Source organism: Alligator sinensis, unplaced genomic scaffold, assembly GCF_000455745.1.
Source record: "Alligator sinensis unplaced genomic scaffold, ASM45574v1 scaffold858_1, whole genome shotgun sequence".
Classification (NCBI taxonomy): domain Eukaryota; kingdom Metazoa; phylum Chordata; order Crocodylia; family Alligatoridae; genus Alligator; species Alligator sinensis.
Genome location: NW_005842079.1, coordinates 715,048 through 732,950, shown reverse-complemented (window position 1 = coordinate 732,950; position 17,903 = coordinate 715,048). Strand labels below are relative to the sequence as shown.

The 17,903-nt window shown below is 55.6% G+C and overlaps 1 protein-coding gene across 9 annotated transcripts in view; it reads right to left on the bottom strand.

The window, feature by feature from the left end:
- SEMA3B (semaphorin 3B) overlaps positions 1-17,903 on the bottom strand; it is a 93,120-nt gene that overhangs the window by 3,922 nt on the left and 71,295 nt on the right. For 6 of the 9 annotated variants that reach the window (XM_025204378.1, XM_025204383.1, XM_025204374.1 and 3 more), the window contains exons 5-19: positions 12,239-12,358; positions 11,886-11,979; positions 10,860-10,979; positions 8,429-8,574; positions 7,780-7,894; positions 7,444-7,513; positions 7,083-7,227; positions 6,086-6,305; positions 5,357-5,448; positions 5,213-5,281; positions 4,478-4,519; positions 3,373-3,530; positions 2,256-2,311; positions 1,740-1,879; positions 7-510 (exon numbers count right to left, since the gene is read on the bottom strand). In XM_025204378.1, the coding sequence (XP_025060163.1) occupies positions 49-510; positions 1,740-1,879; positions 2,256-2,311; positions 3,373-3,530; positions 4,478-4,519; positions 5,213-5,281; positions 5,357-5,448; positions 6,086-6,305; positions 7,083-7,227; positions 7,444-7,513; positions 7,780-7,894; positions 8,429-8,574; positions 10,860-10,979; positions 11,886-11,979; positions 12,239-12,358 (2,049 nt within the window). In that variant the 3' untranslated portion in view covers positions 7-48. The remainder of the gene's footprint in view (positions 1-6; positions 511-1,739; positions 1,880-2,255; positions 2,312-3,372; positions 3,531-4,477; positions 4,520-5,212; positions 5,282-5,356; positions 5,449-6,085; positions 6,306-7,082; positions 7,228-7,443; positions 7,514-7,779; positions 7,895-8,428; positions 8,575-10,859; positions 10,980-11,885; positions 11,980-12,238; positions 12,359-17,903) is intronic. The other 3 variants (XM_025204375.1, XM_025204376.1, XM_025204377.1) reach the window with 3 other exon arrangements.

Genomic DNA, 17,903 nt, shown 5'->3' with positions numbered 1-17,903 from the left:
CCCCACCTCCTAACAGAAGTCTGGCTGTGCTCTCCTGGCCCCAGTGGGTCACCACACGGCAGCGCTGCGGGGTCCTCTCTCTGCTCGAGGCACCTCATGAGTCCGCCGGCTGCGGGCTTTGCGCTTCTCCTCCAGGTGCTTCCACTTGTGGTTTTTGGCCTTGACACTCAGGGGTGGGGGCAGTGGGGGCTTCTTTTTGGGCTGGTGGCTCTTGCGGCTCCACAACTGCTGGCAAAGCTGGTCAACCGTGCTCAGGTTGGGGTGGTCCACCAGCTGCAGGAAGTCCCGGTACCACAGCTTGTGGCTGGCAGGCTCTGAGGGCTCCTCCTCCCAGGAATAGGACAGCGAGTCAGCCTGCTGTGCACCAATCACCTCCAATGAGAGACGCAGCAGGCTCTGGGTGAAGCCGTGCTCTGTGGCATGGCAGTGGTACAGCCCAGTGTCCTTGTGCAGGACACTACGGATAAGGATCCCTCGGTCAGTCTTCACCACCCGCTCATCCAGCTGAACCTGCAGACATGAGGAGACCAGGCCAAGGGCTTGGGGGTGGAACTGGAGAGGAGGCAGGTTTCTGGGGGAAGCTGGGTTAGGAGGCACTAGGCACTTGGGCATGATCCAAAGGGCAGCACCTGGCACTGACCTCTTGGCATGGGCTGCATAGTTCAGTGCTCATATACACAGGCATGGCCAGGGCTGCTGGGTGGTGGTGGGTCAGAGGAACAACATGATGAGATGCCCAAGAGCCTGGTTAGGGTTTGAGATTTGCCCTGCACTGGCAGGAAGAAGGGAAAGCCAGGAGTGTTAATGCAGCTGATGGGAGGGCTGGACTAGGCATGCCTGCTCTGGGGAAGGGGAGCTTAAGAACAGCATGTTTTCTATCAGGGGGATCACTGAATTTTCTGTACCTGGAAGGGGTCAGGATCTGTGGGGAAGGGGGAGGGTATGGCCAGGTGACATGGCATTGTGCACCACATTGGTGACTGGGCAAGGCAGCAGTGGAGCATCTGTGGTGGGAGGCTGGAAGGTCTGGGACCTCTTTGGAAGGGCACATGGCCCTAGAAGCAAAAATGCTGCCTGTGTTTCCTGGCATCAGTCAGTCTTCACTTGGTTGACTTGATTCCCCCAACCTTTCCCTGGTATCATGCGGCACTGGTCAGGCCGCAGTTGGAGTACTGCATCCAGTTTTGGGTGCCGCACTTTAAGAGGGATGCAGGGAATCTCGAGAGGGTCCAGAGGAGGGCCACTCGCATGATTAGTGGCCTTTGTGATAGACCCTCCAGGGGGAGGTTGAGAGAGCTGAATCTCTTCAGCCTTCACAAGAGACGGCTGAGGGGAGATCTTGTGGCCGCCTATAAATTTATTAGGGGAGGTCAACGGGGAATAGGGGAAGTGCTGTTTACTAAGGCGCCCCAGGGAGTGACTAGGAATAACGGGTGTAAACTAGTTGAGAGTGGATTTAGGTTAGATATTAGGAAGACATTTTTCACAGTAAGGGTGGACAGGATCTGGAATGGGCTTCCAAGAGAGGTGGTGCTATCACCTAGCTTGGAGGTCTTCAAGAGGTAGTCACCTGGCTGGGGTCATCTGACCTCGGTCCTCTTTCCTGCCAGGGGCAGGAGGTTGGACATGAAGATCCATTGTGGTCCCTTCCGACTCTACAATCTATGAATCTATGAATCACTGGGAGCCAGGGAAGTCTGGCTCAGCAGCCTGGTTCCTGGGTGCAGAGGGCCCCTTACCTCCTTCTTCGGGGTGTCACTTGCTTTCTGGTAGGTCCACACCACCTGGGCCTGCAGGGACTTGGGTACACATTCCAGGAAGGTGCTGCTGCCCTCGACCCCATATAGCTTCTTCTCCAGCACACTGCTGCGGTGAGGATCTGTCAGACAAGGCCCACCAGAAGTGTGAGCCTGGGGAGGATGGGCCTTGGGGCGGGTATAAGCAGTTGCACTGGGCAGGCAGAACCACAGGGAAGGCACAAGCCAACACATGGGGTGGTGGGGGCATGGGTTGGACATAAGCCAGTGCACCCAGGTGTGCACCCAGGGAGCAAGGGTGGGGTGATAGCCATGGCCATCATTGCTGGCTATTTCTGCCCTGGGGAAGTATAAACAGGGGGAATATCCTGCCATGAAGGAACATGAGGGGGCAGCTGTGGGGCTGCTTTATGTGGGTGGAGCAAATGAGGCAGGATGAAATTCTGGCTGGAATAAGCACTGAGCTGGGATACCAAGGACATCAAGAGCTGAACTAACCTTCTGAGCATAACATGTTGGGGTCCCCGTTCCTGACATCCTGCCGCCGAAAACGCCTGTAGAGGGAGAGCAGCAGAGGGGTCAGGACCTGAGGCAGTGTGAGCTGCTGGGTCTTTGGGAAGTGGAGAGACAGCCACCCTTGATCTGAAGCTCACAAGGACTATATAGAAGTCATCTCAGTACCTTACTGAGCCCAACAGCTGCCAGGGACCCCCAGTGCTGCTGGCTCATAGCTGAGAGTGTCGGGCACGTGGTCAGTTGAAGAGCACGGAGGCACATATCTCTCAGCATCAGCAGGTCTCCCAGTAGTGAGGAGCATTGTGACATAATATCTAGCTCATGGTTTCCTCAGGGAGAGGCCTTAGTTTCACACAGAGGAGGCAGCCATGCCAGGCACATACCATGCCAGATGCCTTCATCTGGGACCTGAGGCCCTTCTGTGGTGCCCATCACCAGGTACCCAGGCATTTCATCACCTGAGGCATTTAATCTTACAATATCTCCACAACTTCCTGGACCTTAAACGCTGGAAGCAGCAAGTGGGAAAGGAACAGTGGAAAAGCCTTTTTCATACCCTGTTCACTCTCCCCTTCAACATCCACTCTCTGCCACTGCGTGACACAAGATACCGGGCAAGATGGATCTGTGGTCCATCCCAGTAAAAGGCAGTTCTCATGTTCTTATATTTTTAACAGCAGGGAAATGCTATTGTCTTCACTGAGTGGATGGGGAACTGAGGCACAGAGAAGCAACATGATTTGCCCAAGAGCATATTCAAGGTCTGTGGCAGAGCTGGGAACTGGCCGTGAATCTCTGGGTCCAAGCTGGTGCCAGAGCCACAGGCTATCACCCCTTGGTCTGGATCATGCCAGCATAAGCTCGAAGCATGATGCCTTAGCTTAGCAGTACTTCCCCATGTGAGATTCTGACCAAACCAGTACCCAGCTAGGCACCCAGCTGTAACTACCCAGGTGCCTCTCACAAGCGTTTCCAGTGGGCAGTCACGGCAGTACAGCCCTGCAGCCCAGGTCCTGCTGGTCTCAGCACTAATCCCACCCAGGGGACATCAGAACTAGGTGTGGCTCTAGTGCCCTGGCCGGAGGTAAAGGGTCTGTACCTCTTAGTATTGGGCATGTAGCGAGTGCAGGTGGTGCCATCCCAGGCACAGTAGGGGTCTCTGGCCAGGCAGCACTCTGCGCAGGCTTTCCCATAGATCCCGCAGCGGTGCAAGGGCAGCTGGGAAATGGACGTCCTGGAGCCGAGGTAGAGCTGTTGCTGAGGGAGTGTTGCGACAGTGAGGGGCTGAGACAGGGGTGCGCAGAACCAGGTAACTAGGGCCTTTGCATTCATGGAGGATGAGGACAAACCAAGGGGGCTACGTAAGCCACAGGCTTATTACCAAGGTGATGCCCATGGCTGGGGAGGTGTCCAGCCTGGAGATAGGAAGGGCTAAATCTGTCGTTGTGGAGTCCCATCCACATGGCATGTGGCTGTGGGAGACAACTCATGTAGGGAGTCTGGGAGGATTGTAGGATTAGACTGGGTCAGGCCCAGCCTGTTTCTGCCATAGCAGAATCCTGGGCAACAAGAATGGGGGATAGTAAGGGGCATCTGGGTGCAGTGGGAGTCAGGAGACCCAAGGGATATTTCAATTTAGCTTAGTGTTGGGCAAAGTGGCCTCTGGATGCCTGTGCCAGCGAAAAACCTCTGCTTTGCTGAGACCCCTGCCTGCTAGTCAGCCGAGGGCTATCTCCATGCCCTCGGTTCTCTCTCTGGGAAGGGTGCAAATGAGGGGGCCCCCTGGCACCTTGGGTGGCATGGCCCAAGACCCACTACCCCATCCCTAGCAGTTCCAGGCCTGCTGCCAACAACTCAGGGCCAACATGCGCTGTGTGCTCTTGGCCTTGCCGCAGCAGCCCCAAGCACTCACCAGCCAACAACCCTGTGCTTCCTCCTGCCACTGTGCCCTGGGTGTGGAACACACCAGTGTCCCAGAGCAGTACCCACCCCTATTTATCTGTTGACAGCAACCAGTAGAGGGTCCCATTGTGCCAGGGGCTGTAGTGGCACACAAGGATTCCAGCACTTGCCCTCTGATCTCCACCAGCAGCCCATGGTCTTGCTGGGGTTGGCACAGTGGCATGGAGCTGTCCATGGCCACAACACCAGACCTGCCTGTAGCCTCCTCCCATACAGCACAGCCACTGTCCTTTGCTCCTTACCCGCTTGGATGAGATCTGCATGCTGGTGACAGGGGACGAATCCTATTGAGAGAGAAACAACAGCAGAGGGCGCATTTCAAGATGAAGGCTATTTGAAGCCAGGGGGTTCCTGGCTTATGGGCACAGTCTGTCCATGATGTTTTGCCTGCTTGTAGAGCCATGCACAGGGAATATCTCAGCATCTTTCCAAGGGGCAGATGTTCCCTTTCATGGGTGAGGCACTGTGGTTCACCCAGCATTGTGTGGCTGGAGCCCAGGAGCTCCAGTTCTATGCTCCAGCTGTTGAGTGCCAATAGCCAGGTTGGCAAAGCCATGTTAGTACAGCTGCTTAAAATGCACTGGTAGTCATGGCTGGGTAGGGCATGGGCAGAGGCATGGACAGGGACACGTGCCTCTGGCACTACACCTGCCCTGTCCCAAAGGAGCTCTACTGTCTAGGCCAGTGTTTCCCAACTGGTGTGCTGCAGCACACTGGTGTGCCAGGCATTTTGGGCTGGAGCAACACCCCCTGCCTGGCTGGAGCCACTCCCCCTGCCTGTTGCTGCTGTCCAGTGTGCCATGGTTCTTTTTTATTTAGGTAAGCGTGCTGTGGGGAGAAAAAGGTTGGAAACACTGGTCTAGGCAAAGAGGAGGGCAACCTTAGTGGTGGCCTTGCTCAGTGGGACAGTCTGGTGGGACTGGCTCAACATGACAGACACAGTTTGAAGGGGAGGAGGGATATGGATCCCAGCTTACGTGGGCATGATCCCTGGTGCAGAGACAAGATTGTTGTAGTACACACAGTAGATTGCCTGTAGATAGATACTAAGGAAAAGGGGGGGAGGGGAGGAGTGCCAGTGAGGATAGACTCCTGGACTGTCCCCACCCCACCTTTCTTACCTTGAACACCTGAAGATCCTCCAGCAGCAATTCCTCCATATTTTGCCAGCTCTCCTTGTGCACAGAGATCACCTTAAGCACTGTGCCCACATCTGCAAGGGAGGGAGGAGGGAAAGATGTGACAGGGCAGAGCAAAACCTTTGCTTGAGGCTCTCCCTTCCCTGAGAGGATCTGGGTGGAGGCTCAGGCCTGATCAGTGGGGCAGAGACAGGCCAACAGCTGGCCAAGGTCAAGCCCAAGAGAAAGGCTGTGGCTTTCCAAGGCACCTGAAAGCCCCGTGGAAGCCCACACGGTGAAAGTCAGCCTTGGTGTCCCATTGGATCTATCAGCAAATGGTCCTGGGTTCCTATAATTCCTAGACCTCTGTGTATTTTACCAAGGGGAATAAGTAGTAGCATCCCTCATTGTATGGATGGGGAAAGTCAAGGCATAGAAGGGCCAGGCAATGTGCACTGTAGGCCCATGGCAGAATGAGGAACAGCCCCAGGTGTCCTGAGTCTTGATCAATAGAGCCACAGTGTAACAGGGTCTGTATAGGATGACTGGGCTCAGAATATCTGCAAGCCAGAAATCCAAATGCCCCCCCTGCACAGGATCATCCAGGCAGGCTGGTGCTCCTCACTGCATTTAGGCCACGTTGGGCTGAGGGAAACCCTGGCTTTAGGCTGGGCAATGCAAATTCCAGCCCAGCAGGGCCTGGCACCTCTTGATGGCGTGACATAGATGTACCTGTGCCAATGAAAAGGACATCATAATGCCCATCAGCAGCAGTCACCCGGTCCACAGCAATGCGGGTGAAGGTGTGGTCTACGTTGGTCTGCAGGAAGACAGGCCGCTGGCCATGGGGCAGCACGGGGTTGTACATGAGTGGGTGGTTGCGAGCAAACTGGATCACATCGTCGGGGAAATCCTTGGTGGAGCTGAAGGTGCCAAAGGTTTTGCTGGGGCACTACAGGGGCAGAGGGCTGAGTGAATAAGGGCAGGATGGGGACATTGGTATTGATCAGACACATGCCCAACCCACAAGCCCCTGGGTCCCAACCCTGGCCTCCTCCCACAGCCCTGGCCCACAGTCCTGACCTGCAGCCCCCTGCTATCCAATCCCTGGGTTCCCCCTACCTCTCCTGGTGCCCTCACTCCCAGCCCACAGCCCTTCAGACTCAAGCTTCAAGGGGACTCTCCCAGTTGGATGGTGGTAGCTTTGCTGTAAGGACATGTCCTCTGAACTTCTTGCAGGACTTGGACAAACAGCTCAATCCTAACCTTAGACCAGGCCCCTGGCAAGGCCTCCTTCCATGCCCTTATCCCTTTGGGATGCTAGGACCAGGCTACTTGTCTTATGATCTGGCCACATGTTGGCTGAAGGCTGTGATGCCAGCCTCTCACTGCTCCTCTGCCCAATAGGCCTCTGAACAGGACAGGGAGGCATTTCCCCTAGCCAGAGCCAAGGGACAATGGTAGGGATGGGGACGGATTGCTCCCTAACATCCTACAGGCCGGAGTACTGGGACATCAGGCTCTGGGTGAGGCCCTGGGTATAGCTGGAGACATCCCAATCTGGTCCTGCCACAGAGTCCACTGCCCTGGATCTCTCCTGGCCATGGGGTTTTACCCCATCTGGCAGAAGAGGAGGAGGAAGACCTGTCCCCAGGCAATACTTCCCAACCCTCCCTTCCCATTTCCATCCCCAGTCCCAGCACGATGGGTCCCTCCAGCACATACATACCATTCCAGGGCGGGGGTATGGCACGCGGCTTTGGTAGGACACCCACTGGTAGTTGGGGCCCTCCTTGTGTGCGAAGGGTCCCAGGAAGGCTCTGCGGATGTCATGCATGGTGTACAGGCAAACAGCGGAGCCCTTGAACACTGAGCTGTGGGCATACAGCAATGGCAAAATTATGACAGGGTGTAGGGCAAAGGACACAAGGGAAAGGGGGGAGCAAACAGAGACATGGGGGGAGATGTTAGGAGAGATGGCAGCTCCTGGGCAGCTCTTGTAGAAAGTCCTCTACTGAGAACTGCCCAGTGCTTCCTGGAGAAGGGCTATATTGCAGGGGGAGTGGGGCAGGCCTTCCCTGATCCTGTACCTGGAAGTGGAAAAGACGGCATAAAGCAGGGGGTTGCGCTTGTCCTTGGTCTGCAACAGGAAGACGTCACCTGTGGGTGGGTAGGGAGGGATGGACAACATCGCTGACTGGCCCCAGCACATCCTGTGTCACCTATTGGCTTGGGCCACATTTTCCACCCCCACCCTCTGTCCCCCCCCGGCATCATCACCAGGCATTCAGTGGCAGCTCCAAACTCCCTCCACCCCTGGGACACTCAGTGGCTGTCCCCATCTCCTCAGTTCCCTCAGCCCAAGCCCAGAGTGCTCAACTTCCACCGCACCACCTCCTGCTCACACAGGTCCCAGCAGCACTCACGCAGCTCATCAAAGTAGGTGTCGCTTCCATCACTGCCTGGCACAGAGCACACCAGCCGGGCCTTCAGGAATGTTGTCCACTTGTTCACTAGGCTCCGCTGCCCACCCATGTCATTCTGTGTCGGGGGAGAAGGGCAGGGTCTGAGCACAGTCCCTTTGCATTTCCCAGGGTGAGGCAGGGGGCTCATGGGAAGGGTCAGGATCAGCAGGGCTTGCTAGGCCTGTCATGCCCTAGCAAGCCCTGCTGTAGGTCACACTCTACCTCTGCCCTGGAGCAACATGGCTGCTCTCTGGGGCTCCTGGCACACACGGACAACACCCACCATCACCTCAGAACCCCAGGGGAAGCTGGGCAGGATCCTGGGCAAGATGGGAGACAGATGCTCTCCTACCTCCAGAACTGTGCTGCCTCCAGCCTGGCCCCACTGGTCAGGGACAAGAAACCCTGCATGAGCTGGTCCTGACACGTGGCTTGCAAGCACAGCCTAGGGGGACCCCCAGGCTCAGCTGGCAGAGGTCCTGCCAAGGTGCCAGGCTGGGCTCCAGTCCAAGCTCAGGCCCAGCATTGAAGATCTTAGCATCTCCTTCCCCTCAGATACTTGGTGACAGGAGCTTTCCCCAAGATCCTGAGTGGGGTGGGGAGCTCTCACCCTGCAGATCTGGCCGATGCGGGCAAAGCTGGACTTGCCCAGCCCCTGCTGCCCCTCCACCGCTGTCTCCCGGAAGAAGAAGTAGATCTTGTCATCATCAGGATTCTCACTCTCAGGGATCCAGAACACATCCACAAATTTGGGCTCTGGGAAGACAGAACAGGGCATGACATGTCAGGTGGGTGCCAGGCATGTGTGATCCCTGCCCAGACAGGAAAACATGGGCTGAGCTCAGCTCTTCTACAGTACCCTCTGCAGGTGAACTGCTCAGTGCCATGCCAGCCCAGCGATGGGGCATTACAACACACCCTCTGAGATGTAAAGGATGACTTGTCAAAAGATGAATAAAGAATCAGTGGTAGAGCTAGGAATGGGACCCAGGAGTCCTGAACCCCAGCCCCCCTCCACTCTCTCTCCACCTACTGCTTTCTCAGAAGTGCAAACTAGTCCTCAGTCTAATGCTTCCAAGGCCCCTGATCACTCATCACTTCAGACTCAAGTCATTCACAAGGAGAAGCAGGATTAGGATGAGGCAGCAGGGCTCCTCCTACCCCACCAAAAAGGATGACCCGTCACCAGTTAGGGGGCTGAGGCCTTAAAGTGGCAGAGCAGGAAAGCCAATGGCAAACTGTATGGCCATCTGCAGCTGAGCCACTCTGCCTTGCAGGATAACCCCCCTGCCCATGCTGCAGATGTCACCACAGCTTGACTGGGTGAATTTCCATGTTTGTAGCTTGGTGGTTGATATAAAAACTCAAGAAAGAATATCAGCATTTTGCACTTAACAAAATGCAGGTTTTCCCCTTTTGTTTCACTTATTTTTCCAAAAGTCAAATGAGCTGATTGGTCTTGAAACATTTTAAAAAGAAAAATCAGATCGTTTCAATTCTTGCAAAATTCTTTTTACATTTTTTACTAAAACGATTGCCACATTTGACCTGGATGTATGAATTGCTTTGCTCCTTCAGGTTGCATTTCAGAGTATAAACTGCAGTTTTAAAAAGCCCCCCAGTCCTGACTACGGCCAGCTCTGAGCTGGTGCAGAGGGTGCCCCACACACTTGCTCCACTAGATGGTAGCACAAACCCACAGACTGCCATGATGGATTTAACAGCACAGCCCCAAGAGGCAGTCAGAGATAAAGGATAACAGGACCTGTGTAGACAGGTGGTGCTTCTCAGCACAACTAGCAAGCCAATGCTATATCCCCCCAACTCCAGGTTGCCTTCTGCCACACAGCCCTGCCAATGCCCCTCAGTTTGGACCTGCAGCCTCCAACTGTTTCAGCCCTGGTCTCTCCTGGGTAGAGGTCAACCACTTCCCCAAACGACCAGCACCCTTGACCAGTGGTGGTTAAACCACTCTCCTTGCTCATGCCTTTATCTCATGAGGGTAGCTGGGCCCACTCTGGTCATTTTGCCTGACCCTACAGAGCTGAGGCTGTGGGATGCCGCCCATTGAACCCAGTAACCATCTCAGACAGCACCATGGGCTTCTTTGGTGCTCTCAAGTGGCCCTGGTCAGTGAAGTCCTGGGGTGAGAGGTTCCTGCCTCAGCCCCACGCTCTCAGGAGACACTGCTGCTCTTCAACAAGGCCCGTTTCCAGGCAATGGTGTCATCCTGCAGGGCAGAAAGACAGAGCAGGATCTGGGCAGAGCCCAAGGGCAGCTTATGCCCTGCAGCCATGTGAGGAGCTCTTTGAAGTGAAGTACAGCTCAGGGAGCAACTCCCAGGGGATGAGGCTCTGAGGGGAAGATAAGGCAATGCTGGGGGCAAGGGCTCTGCTCCACTCTTGGAGCTTGTCATGCTAGAACAAGCCTCCCTCAGGGGCAGTGAGGCCCTTGCAGGAGGACAGGTTTATTATCTAAAGCCACACAGATATGTGTTGAGCAAGTGTCTCCATGCACCCTGTTGCAGCCCCTCAATCCTGAGCCATAGTCTCCTGCTTTTCCAGTCTTGGCTCCCCACAGCCAGCTCTGCCAGCATCCCTCACTTCTGACCCACAGCCACTGCTACTGTAGATGTGGGCACCCCCCACCTTCCAAAGCTGTGATTTGGAAATCACCTACAGAGACTGACAGGCACTCAGAGCCTAACTCTGACTTGTCCAGGGTCTATAACACTCACACAGCACCAGGCCTAGGGCAGGGTGGATCAGACTCCTGGGAAAACATGCTGATTCAGTAACAGGTTGCAGTGGCCACCAGGCTGAGGCAGCTGAACTCATCTTCCTCCTGCCACCACCATGACAAGGCCTCCCGAGCCCAGGTCCTGTGCACAGTACACTGCACCCCACAGCAGCAGCAGACTCGTGTTCCCAGTAGACCCTAAGCCACTGAACTTTCATCACTCCCCACTCACCCCCACTCATCCTGCCCTTCCCCCTGGGCAGGGGCAGAACTGGGCAGCTCCCCCTGCCCTCAGCATTTACCGTTGAGCCAGCGGGAGTCATGCTGCTCAGTGCGGATGGACGGGCGTGGGCCCAGGCTGCGGAAGATGGTGAAGTCACGGCCCATCAGGTCAGTGGCCACCCCAGAGTACAGCTCCTCACCTGGGACAGGACAGAGGGATGAGCATTACCCAGGCAGTCTGCCTCCACCCTCCCCTAACTCCCAGGCATGGGGGAAGTCCAGATGTCCTGCCCCAAGTCAGCCAAGGAACCTCAATATTGCCCACAGGCCCACTCCCTCACTCCACCCTCCCCTTTGACATTAGAGGGCTTTTATAGACATGCTAAAGGAGTGGGGGGGGACACTTTAATTAATTAAAGCACTTGGAGCATCATGTGTATTAGCCTCCCTGCGCTGAAAAATGGAGGTGGGGGAGCTTTAGTTAAAGCGAGCCCACTGCCATTTTTCAGTGTGGGGACACTGATACATGCGACGCTGGAGTTTGCTGCAGCGTGGTAATTACCATGCTCCAGCAGACTTCATTAAGTGAGTCTGCTCTGATGTGCTATAATTACAGTGTGTCAGAGCAGCCTCAGTGCACGTGTATAGGCACCCAGAGTGATGTACAAGGTGCCCCCTAGGGAAAGAAGCGGAAGCAAATCCCCAGAAAATCAGTTCTAGAGCCAGAAGCAAGGCCTTGAGGCTGTGGGTGGCAGTGATCTTAAGTTCCAGGAAAGCACTAGCTGCACAGGTGGACCCCACACCGGGCACAGTGTCTGGTCCCCATCCCCCTCCAGCCTTGGCCTTTGAGTGAGCTCAGGGACTTTAGTTCCTTGGCTAGGACAGTCCCAGGAAAGTGACACACAGAACTGGGCTTTTTGCTCTCTCTTGGTGAACTCTAGGCATTATGCTCCAGGCATTCTACAGTGGGCATGAAACAGCTGTACCCTGTGCCCCCCCAGCTCTCTCAGCAGGGGGCAATGTAGGGAAGGGGGGTGGAACAGGGACTCTCCAAAGGCTGGTGATGTGGAGCCTCTGTGCAATGGTTTCCAGCCCTGTCTCCATACCCACGAGCACTGAGGCGGCCACATGCCGGGGGTCATAGGGGCTCTTCCCTTTGCCATCCTCTGTGGCCGCAGGGTCCAGTTTAAAGACAGGGTCCTGGGAAGGAGGAAAAAGAATATGAGTGTGTGTGTGCAGGGAGGGGTGGGGGGGGGCGGGGGGAATGTGGTGCTGGCAGGGCTGAGCAGCTCACAGGACCCTCCTGAGTCCCAGTGCAGAGAAAGTCCCAGTGTGTCCTGCAGGCTTGCAGCTGGGCGGGTGGGGTGGAGGGTTGGGAATGCCTGGGCCCTGGTGTTTGGCCCATGACATTCCCCTGCACAGGCAGATACTGTGCCAGTCAGTATCTGCTGGCCCTCACCTCCATGCGCTGCCCCACTTCCACAAAGGCACAGGTGGGATGGAAGGCGCCCGTGCCACAGGCATACAGATGAGTGCGGTTGTAGAGATGCAGGATCTTGATGAAGTTCATGCACTCAGCCTGCAAAACAAGAGGGCAGAGAGTACACAGAGCTGGACAGCAGGGCACACTCTCCACTCCCACCTGCTATGGCTCCTCTCCTCAACACCTCTGATAGCCCAAACCAGGCAGAGACTGGTCTGCTTCAGTGCCCACCTCCTGTGGGGGGTCTAGTCCCAGGTGGGCTCAACAGCCCAATAAGAGGAACTGTGACATTGAGCAGGATGCTGTGGGGGCCTATCCACACAGTGACTATCACAGTCGAGGACCATACCCAGGGATGGGGAAGGGCAGGGAGCTGTGGGTCTGAACTGAGGGGCCTTAAGGAAGAGACAGCTTTCCCCACTTCTGTCTGGGCACTGTCAGACTGTCTGCAGCCCCTTCAGATGCTATCGTCTCATGGGGTTGTTGGGACCAGGAGGCAGTGAAATGGTGTGGGGGGAATGGGATCCCTTACTATGCAAGGCCTGGCAGGTGGCTGGTCTCAGGGGCCCTTCCCTGCCCTGCGTGGGCTGGCATTGCTGGGTAAGTGCTTTCCCAGAGCTTGGGCTCTGGCACGGACATTGCTGGGATGCCAGAGCACGTGGGAGCCCTGCTAACAGGCTTGGCTGTGTGGTGAGAGCTCACTGGGGCTGGAACAGCAGCTCAAGCTCTTGAGGAGGTGCAGGGGACAGGATGGAGGTGGGGGTCAGGTTACAAGGACAGGATGGAGGTGGGAGTGGTGGGGTCTCTGCCTTTCCTACTGCTATTGGAGGACTTAATTTTGCTCTGAATTCCCCCCACCTTCCTGCTAGCTTCAGGCTGGATAGCTGAGGATGAGGCTCCAGACAGATGCCCTGTCCTTCTGTCCTGGCGCTGGGAACATAAGGTCCCAGGTCTGGGATCCACCCTTGCCATCTGCGGGGGATGGGGCTTGTGCTGGTACCAAAGAAAGTTCCTAGGAACACTGGCACCTTTTTTTTTCTTTTTCTGGAAAATTTTTCACGTACCAAGTCAAATTAGCCAGATCAGTTCCAAACCCTTTCAATTGTTCAAAAGTCTTATGTGGCACTGGCTGTGGGGAGCCCTGGTTACTCCAGCCCCAGCCTCTCCCAGCAGGAGGTGCTGCGGGGGGCACCCCTCATGGACCCAGACACAAGCCCCCATAGACAAGCGCATTCTCGGGTGAGACGAGCTCTGTGCCTCAGCCTCTCCCCACCCCCTCCCCCTCCCCCCAACCTGCTCCGGGCAGCTGGGAGCTCGTGTCTGTCCGCCTGGCTGATAGATGGCTCCATCTAGCCCATTAAGACCTACTAATATTTGAAATGTCTGAAACAGCTCAGCCTGCAGAGCTGTGGCTTCCACATCACTCCCTTGATTAATGGGCAGGAAATATGGGATGGGGGCTGCACCGCCCCCACTTTCCCTGATAGCAGCCCCCAGGGGACCAGTCCACTGGCTCATGGCTTCTGTCAAGGAGACAGGTGGCTTGGAGGCTCCCCAGCACCTTATCTGCCTCCTGCTTTGCACCAAGGTGCAGGGGAGCTGGGATGTGGGGCAGGCTCTGGTCTGAGCCCCTCTACCCCCAGGGTGCCATCAGTTGGAGGGCTGGAGCTTGTGTTGCCCCAAAGAAGGAAGCAGCCCCTGTAGTGTTGTGGGAGCTAATGAACCAGCAAACAGAGCCATAGGGTGCTGTATGTCATAGAGGGCCCAGAAATTGTCCATGAAAGGCCAAATCCTGCCAGGCAGTTGGGCCGTTCTGCTTACGCCAGTGCCTTCAGTCCCCTATCCCATTCCCAGTCCTTATCTCAGTGATGTATCCTAGTTCAACAGGGGATGCCACAGGTGTGAGCTGGGATGAGCCCCAGTGAGGAATAGCCCAGGGCCTGAGGCCCCCACAGGCCAGGGCAGCCTGAGCAATAAAATCTGTTTCTTTTCTTTCCAGGGCCACCCCCAGATCCCATTCCAGGTCTCAGGACTTCACGTTCACTCTTTTCCCCTAACTTCTCTGAAGATATTGAAAGGAGGAGGCTCCACCTTGTAGAAACAGCACTCTGCTGGGAGCCCCATAGAGCCAGTGCTCCCATCCAGCCTTCTGCAGCACTCCATGATGGGAGCAACAGGGGCTGGAGAACCTGGGAGCCTCCCCCCAGCTGGAGTGAACACTCCTGCTGTGCTGACTCACTGCATCCATGCTGTGGGCAATATTGTTTGCATCCTCCCCCTGAGTCACCTCAGCTTCATGCCTTGTGGGCGGCAGGCACCTACCCATCTGGAATAGCCATTACCAGCAGGCGCTGGCCACAGCACGTGTTAGTCAGTGTTTTGGTTCAGAGAAGAAGAAGAATCTAAGAGTGATGACAATGTCCCTGGAGGCACTGGACACTCAGCTGCATTCCCAACTCCTGGGGCCCCACTGTCTTTTTTGCCTGCCTGTTAATGGAGAATGGTAATGGGGAGTGAAAGTGAGCCAGCTGTGGGCTGGGCTGGGTCAATGCAAACAGACCCAGTCTTAGCTGTTGCTGCCACCTCATAGCTCTTGCAAGGATGGCTGCAGGCAGCTCATTGATATGTCAGGGGTATGGTCAGGGCTGGCCCCTGCAGGACACCCTGCCCAAGGGTTGCTTAGAGATCCTTGTGCTGCTAAGAGTGAGACCTCTAGCTCTCATGACAAGTGAGCACTGTTAACAAGAAGAGGGAATGGCTGGGCAAACCCCTGAAACAGTTCCACCAGCAGTTACCTGACCTGATGTTGCTATCCAGAGGCCTCCTTTCCCCAGCTCTGCCAGTGTCCTCCAGCCTGACTTGCAGCCCCCTGTTATCCCATTTTTAGGCTCCTCACCACCAAAGCTTGGCAAACCCACCAAACCACAATGCAAGGCTGTTGGAGGGGTTTCAAAACGTATGGGGTCAGCTACTCTCTTGAAATCAGAAGCTGGCTGCAGCTACACAGCCACTGTGCATCTCTCTTGCAAAACAAATCCTGCACTACAGCTACCACTGGCAGGTAGGAAACCAAGTTTTAACTGGGAGGGGCTCAGGGCTGTGACAGGCAGGGGCTGTGGGTCGGAAATGAGGGGCACTGACAGCCTGTGTGAGAGGGGAGCTAGCACAGCTGGAAGGGGGCCAAGATTGGGAGACAGAGATACCCACCTAGATCAGGCCAAGTCACCAGACAAGGACAGAAGCTGGAATCCCTGGGGAGTCCCTGCAGGGCACTGGCCAACACCAGTGGGATGGGACGGGGGGAGGAGGTGGGATCCCTCCTTTCTATCTGTTGATCCCTCCTGGGCTGTGTAGCTAGGGGCCAAATCTCCAACCCATGGCTTACCCAAGCAGAACTGTTGAATAAACAGAGGTCCCAGGGCTGTCAGGGATTGTCATCACCCTGCTAAGCCTCCCAGAAAGATAAACAGGCCTGAGCTGGTTGTTTAGATGCCCTTTCGCCCTGATGGCTGAGCCAGGCTCAGCACTGCCAGAAGGAAGCCAGATGGAAACAGAGTAGCAAGCGGGGCCAATTGTGCTGGCCCTCAGTTTCGCCTGATCCAAGACACTCCTGCTGCTTGTTCCATGTCCCCTGGGACCTCACAAACCAGAGCTGCTTTTCCAGTAGCACTCAACTGAGTCTGGGGCAGAGTTGGGGACCCCATTGAGGGTTTGAGCACTGGGCTGGGACAGACAAAGGGAGCTAGATTCTAATCCTGGCTCTGCCACTGACCTGCTGGGCGACAGTGGTCAAGTCACTTCATCTCCCTGTGCCTCAGTTTCCACATTGTCAAACTAGGCTTCAACCCACCCTTCATCTGCCTTTTCTGTTTAGGTCATGAGCTCCTCAGGGGAGGAGCTGTCTCTCATTTTCTGTCTGAACAGCACCTATGGGGTCTTGATTTCGGCTGGAGCTGAGATTTGTGTGATTAGCTGCAGTCCCAGCTCCATGATGCTGTGCCATGACATAACAGCAGCTCAGAAGCACACATGGTGCCATGACCACAGGCCCTATGGAACCAGGGGCACCAAACCACAGCAAACCCCACTTACAAATGTTGGCCTCCACTACCACATGTGAGCACCTTTCTCTGGCTAGTAGCCACCACAGAGAGAGAATGATCACCAACATACAGAGGGAGAAACAGGTCCAGAGAGGGGCAGTGACTTGCCTAAGATCACCCCAAGTCCATCCATCCATCCTGGCCTTAAGGAGTCTGGGTCACTCTTTTTCTATCAGATCATGAATTCTTTGGATTTTAATAGGGTTAATGGACAATTCCTCCCAGGCCTAACACGTCTTCTGTCTGTCCTATTGTCCTCAGTTCCCAGGAGGCAGATGCACAGCTCCATGGCCCTCATGCTGAGGCAGTGCTCTTTCAATTCAGTCTGTGCAGGGGAGCCTCAGCCTGCTTGCCTTGGGGGAAGTCTCATCCCTGTGAGGTGCCACCGCCACACAGACAGCCCTTGGCAGGGAGAAGCATGTCCCCTGCCAAGCTCATGCCCAGGCCACTCTGGGGTCACAGGGAACCTAGTCCTCATACCGAGAGCCAAAGCAGCTTTTCTCAGGCCATGGGCAGGGCTGAAGAGCCCGACATAGGCAGACACACCTTGCCTGGGCCAGCAACAGCATGCCTTGGCTCAGGGCTTGAGGACCAGGTGACTCAGCTGAGTAGCCATGGGACAGAGTCTGCTGGCCAGGGGTACCTGGGGGTTCAGCACAGGAGGCTGGGCCTGTTGCAACCACAGAGTTGTTGCCAACATGCCAATTCCTTTCACCATCACCTGCTCAGTCAGCTCAGCCCCCATGCTATCCACCCAGAGAGCTTCTCTCCTGCCCACATGCCGCAGATGTCCCAGAATGCACTGGGTTTGGGACTCATGCCAACAAAACAATGTAGGGAGTATGAGCCTTGCACCTGTGATAGGTGTGGGAGGGGGTGGTCAGGGAAGCCCCTGACTTACCGCCTTCCCTGGATGGATGAGGTTCAGCACATCTGCTCATAAAGACCTCTCCCTCCCAGAGCAAACCGGCTGAGCACTCCCCCTTTCAAAGCAAACAATCACCCCTTGTCTCTGAGCCAGTCCAGGTTGCTTGATTTATGAAAGGAAAAGGGGGTAGGAAGGGGCTCTGTGGTGTCAGGCCTGAAGCCCCACAATCCCCTCCCACAGTGTGGGGATGGCCAAGGGTTTCAAAGGCAATGGGTTTGCTTGGAAGCCATGCTCCGGTACCGATCAGAGGCGTGAGCTCAGCTTGTAGAAAAGACAATTAAGAGGGGACAAGATTGCAGCCTTCAGATATCTGAAGGGCTGCCACAAAGGGAGAGCACCTTTTCTCTCTCGCTGTAGAGAGCAGGAAATGGCTTGAAGTTGCAGCAAAGTAGGTTTAGACTGAATACATGGAAGAACTTCTTCACTGTTCTAAATAGACCAGTGGTGCTCAAACATTTTATCTGGAGGGCCAGATGGGCAGTGCCAATCCCTCTGTGGGCCCGATCTGGCTGGTAGACACAATCTGGTGTCCAGGGCAGGCACAGCAGAGCCTAATTCAGCTACGTGTGTGTGTGGGGGGGGGTAACCAGGCCCCCATCCAGCTGCACAG